The sequence below is a fragment of the Vollenhovia emeryi genome, unplaced genomic scaffold, assembly GCF_000949405.1.
Source record: "Vollenhovia emeryi isolate VEMERY1.0 unplaced genomic scaffold, V.emery_V1.0 DF939127.1, whole genome shotgun sequence".
NCBI lineage: Eukaryota > Metazoa > Arthropoda > Insecta > Hymenoptera > Formicidae > Vollenhovia > Vollenhovia emeryi.
In genome coordinates this window covers 3,503,733-3,507,652 of record NW_011967239.1, presented here as the reverse complement: position 1 = coordinate 3,507,652, position 3,920 = coordinate 3,503,733, and the positions used below count along the sequence as shown (strand labels likewise).

The window sequence follows — 3,920 nt, the reverse complement described above, 5'->3', positions numbered from 1 at the left end:
CTTACGCCGGCCTACCGCCCACTTCGAGCGCGTGGCAAGATGTGACCGCCCGGCGATCGATATTGCTATGCGCACATCTCGCCACGCGCTCGAATTGGGCGGTAGGCCGGCCTAAGACAACGATTTTTAATAATTAATTACTCGTTAACTATTACGAAAATTGCAAAATGGTACAGCACTTTTCCGTTCATCTCGATCCGTTCTACCTTCTCAAAAATTTTGTCGGATATGGAAAGACACACCCTGTATATAAGACAACGAATGAGTGTAAGTCGCCAGTAGTTTATTAACAGTAGGAAGGATTATCCAACGACGTTAGGCTGGCAGATGTCTTTATTAATTATATTCCAACGTTTCGACCATACGGATTGTGGTTCTTTTCAAGGAAATAGATGTTAAATAATAAATTATCAAAGATATATCAAAGGAAACGGTCTACAATCCATCCTTGGGTGTCATTCGGAGAAAAGTGTTCGAAGGCACGTCTATCCGACGTAACGACCAAAGTAGGACTAATATATATATAAGAAATTATGCACATTACAAGATTAAATAAAACTTTATATTTAAATAATTATTCTCAAAAAATATAAATCAGTTTGCAATCCAACAAATGAATATTTCTATCTGTTTAACATCGTTGGAGTAAGTTACATCGAATCAAGTGGGTATTAATGACATTAATAATTGGTGTTTTGCGATCTGTACACACTGAGTGCACCATGTGTAATATATTGTACATATTAGTCGATGCATCGAGCCCTTCAATTATCAAATAGGCATGACTGTCGTTGAAGAGAGAATGACTTGCGAAGTGATTGCAAATCTTGTGCCTGAATCTTGCCTCGGAAAGATGCCCGTTCGTTGTTGTTGCTACATGCATGTGTCAATCGGAAAAAGTGGGGGTGGCGGGTCGCTTTGATCCTGTCTCGCGCGATTCACCTGTGCCTTAATATCAACATTTCATCGTCTTGCAGGAACTGAAGGAGAGCTTCAACTACGGCCTCTTCTGCCCGCCGGTGAACGGAAAAGCTGGGAAATTCCTGGACGAGGAACGCCGTCTCGGCGATTATCCCTTCAATGGACCCGTCGGCTACCTGGAGGTAAGGGGACGCGGTTTTCTTTTTCATTCCTTCTGTTTTCTTTCGTTCGTCCCATTTGCAATTGCTCGCGCAATCCGAGAATCGATTGCGCTAATTCCGTTCGCTGTTATAACCACGAGAGAAAGACAGATGTATTTATTTCACTCGGATGATTATAACGTCGGTCTATAGTAACATGTGGTGGTGCACGGCAAAGGTTTCCCGTTTTAGTAACGGAAGGGTTAAGTAACTTCCTCGCGTGCGCATTAAGGCTGTCAGCAGATCCACTTCACGCCTGATAGGATCTAATTACGTTTCTAAGCTGAATGGTGAGACGGTATTCTTTAGTGGATGTGTGAAAATACACTGGAATCGGATCAAGATTTTACATACATAGGAGACAGTAATTATCCGAAAGTTAAAATTTCTTTCTCAATTAAGATTTATTTCTGAAAAAACGTGGGAAAGATATTTTGTACAATTATTTCGTCAGTTTGTATGTCGATAATATACAACTCGTAAGTAGCGCTAGTCGACACTTTTTCCACAATGTTACGCGATTTGAATTTTTTCCCCTTTGTTAAATCAATTTTACAAAGCATCACGTGTGTGCAGCTCCTTTACATCATCTTCAATTTCGAGTTGAAGGCACCGCGCAACGATAATCGTTTCCGTAACGTAATGAAAAAGAGAGGTCGCGGAAGTGCGTATTATGTAATTAATCATCGCGATGTTCCTCGCTATCCTCGCTATACATAAATCACTCGGTGGTCGCGGTGCGACGAATCCACGCGCTCTTGCACGGCTCGACCGGCGATGACTGTTGAAACGGGGATTCGCGAAAAACAAATAATCCGGTCCCGGGTTAACGAGATCTGGATTCTATCCCGCGGTTTTCTTGCGTAACCGGTGCTAGTTCTCATCACCGTCCACCTCGTCGAGTTCCCTGCATCGTCGTCGTCGTCGTCGTCGTCGTCGTCGTAGTTGTCTTCTTCTTCTCCTTTTTCCTCCTCTTCTTCTTCTTCTTCTTCTTCGGCCGATCCCGATCGGTTCCACCGTGCCAGCTGCACGTCCCCGCTTCGTCGCGGGAGATTCACTTTCAGGGACGGCTGACTCATACAGCTTCTTTGAACCGTCTTTAAGCCGCATTCACCTCGCACGAGTTACAAATTACATGGGGCCCGTCGGTGAAAAACTCACGTTTAACGAACGCCTGTCAGCGGGATCCCCGCCGGACAATGGGGCCCCGTGGTTTTGAAAACCATAAGTCTGTGAATATGTCGCAAAGATCCGCGCTTTAACAATAATATCCTTACAGCGGGATTGTACTCTCTTCGTAAATATAGGCGTTGCGGGTTCTTCAGGGATATCACGTTCCATCGAGATTTGCTCGTTATTATTTAATTAATAACGGCGTTACTGGCCATTATCTTGACAAACCGTTCCGAGATTTAATGGTCCCTTCGTAGTATACGACGTTTAAGGGGTGTTCGCCTCATTAAATTAATACTCGAGGTTGCAAATTGATGCAAAACTGGTAAACAAGTTGCGGAAACGAGATAAGCAAACGCGAAATTGTTTTATTCTTTGTTTTATCGTTTAATGAATGGAAGCGAGATTATTTCGGGAAGATCTCCCTATCGAGTGAACGAACGATATCGAATGTGGGGCTATTTGTACACCAAGATATACCGGGGCATTATTATGTTGAATAGGAAATGAACTTCCCGTTCGAGTCGCTGGTATTTCGCCGTAATGTTAGCCTTGTGCCAACAACGCTTCCTTATTACAATAATCGATCCCTACTGTCAATCTCAGGCTCGTTTTCGTCACGAAAGCCCGGGGAAGTTAATTTCAGGGCCGTTTCGATTCAAGTTGCCCTGATCGCCTGACGATCCATTCATTTTGCAAGCGAGTTACGTATCGTCCGACAATCCGGAGCAGCACGTGGGCGACAGGCGACTTTGGCGAATCCGTGAATGAAAAATTAAAATTGACGGCCGCGTGTCGGCGGTGGCTGTCAGCCTGGCGGCGGGGAATAATTAATTATCAATCGAAGAGAGTTACGCCGGGGCAGGGGCTCGTCGTACGCAGCGTCCAGGATCTATCTATTCAAGATCGGCATGAATTATGCGTTCTTTCTCGATTTCATCTCGCGGATATGCTCCGCCGGCTCGGTGTAAAAACTTACTTTGCAGCTTCACCGTGGTTGCTTTCTTCATCCGCCCGACGTATTCGCTTCCTGTCGCCTCTCCGCGGTGTAAACGAACCCGCCCGTTGGAATTTCGCAGAGCCGCGCGGCATACGATTCCCATTTTTCACCCTCAAATCTCGCTTGCTGTCAGCGCCAAAGTTCGGACAAGCGGCACCGTTAGCTCGAGCGGCTGCGCAACGCGTCCGTCCGCATTCATAACGCGGTTGATGTGCCCGCGATACAATCCGCGCGGTGACGACGGCAGGCGGCGCGATGCACTTACGCGTCCGGTGTTACTGTACGCGTTGGCACAGTGGTCTTTATCGCGCTATTATTGCTCGCGTACAATGCGGCCACGCGGTCGCGTCGAGAAGAAGTCGCGCGTTAGATGACGGGACGCGATTCTTCGCGACACCGTTTTCGCAATGCTTGCCCCGCGCAAAGTTGCATTAAATACAAATCCGCGAGATTAGATGAAGCGTAAATTATGCATTCGGCGATATCTTACAAATTGAGTCGAACGTTCCGTACGCGGGGGGGAAAAAAAGATTAATCTTGTCGATTCGATAGTAGCGTCAAAATGTTTTGTATCCACTAACATTTATTTAAAACAAGTAACATTCTATTAAGACAAGAGACGCGCA

The 3,920-nt window shown here is 45.7% G+C and overlaps 1 protein-coding gene across 5 annotated transcripts in view; it reads left to right on the top strand.

Annotated features, from left to right (window-relative positions):
* LOC105568913 (SH3 and multiple ankyrin repeat domains protein 1) overlaps nt 1-3,920 on the top strand; it is a 79,658-nt gene that overhangs the window by 59,529 nt on the left and 16,209 nt on the right. For all 5 annotated transcript variants that reach the window (XM_012024986.1, XM_012024989.1, XM_012024987.1 and 2 more), the window contains one exon: nt 978-1,103. In XM_012024986.1, the coding sequence (XP_011880376.1) occupies nt 978-1,103 (126 nt within the window). The remainder of the gene's footprint in view (nt 1-977; nt 1,104-3,920) is intronic.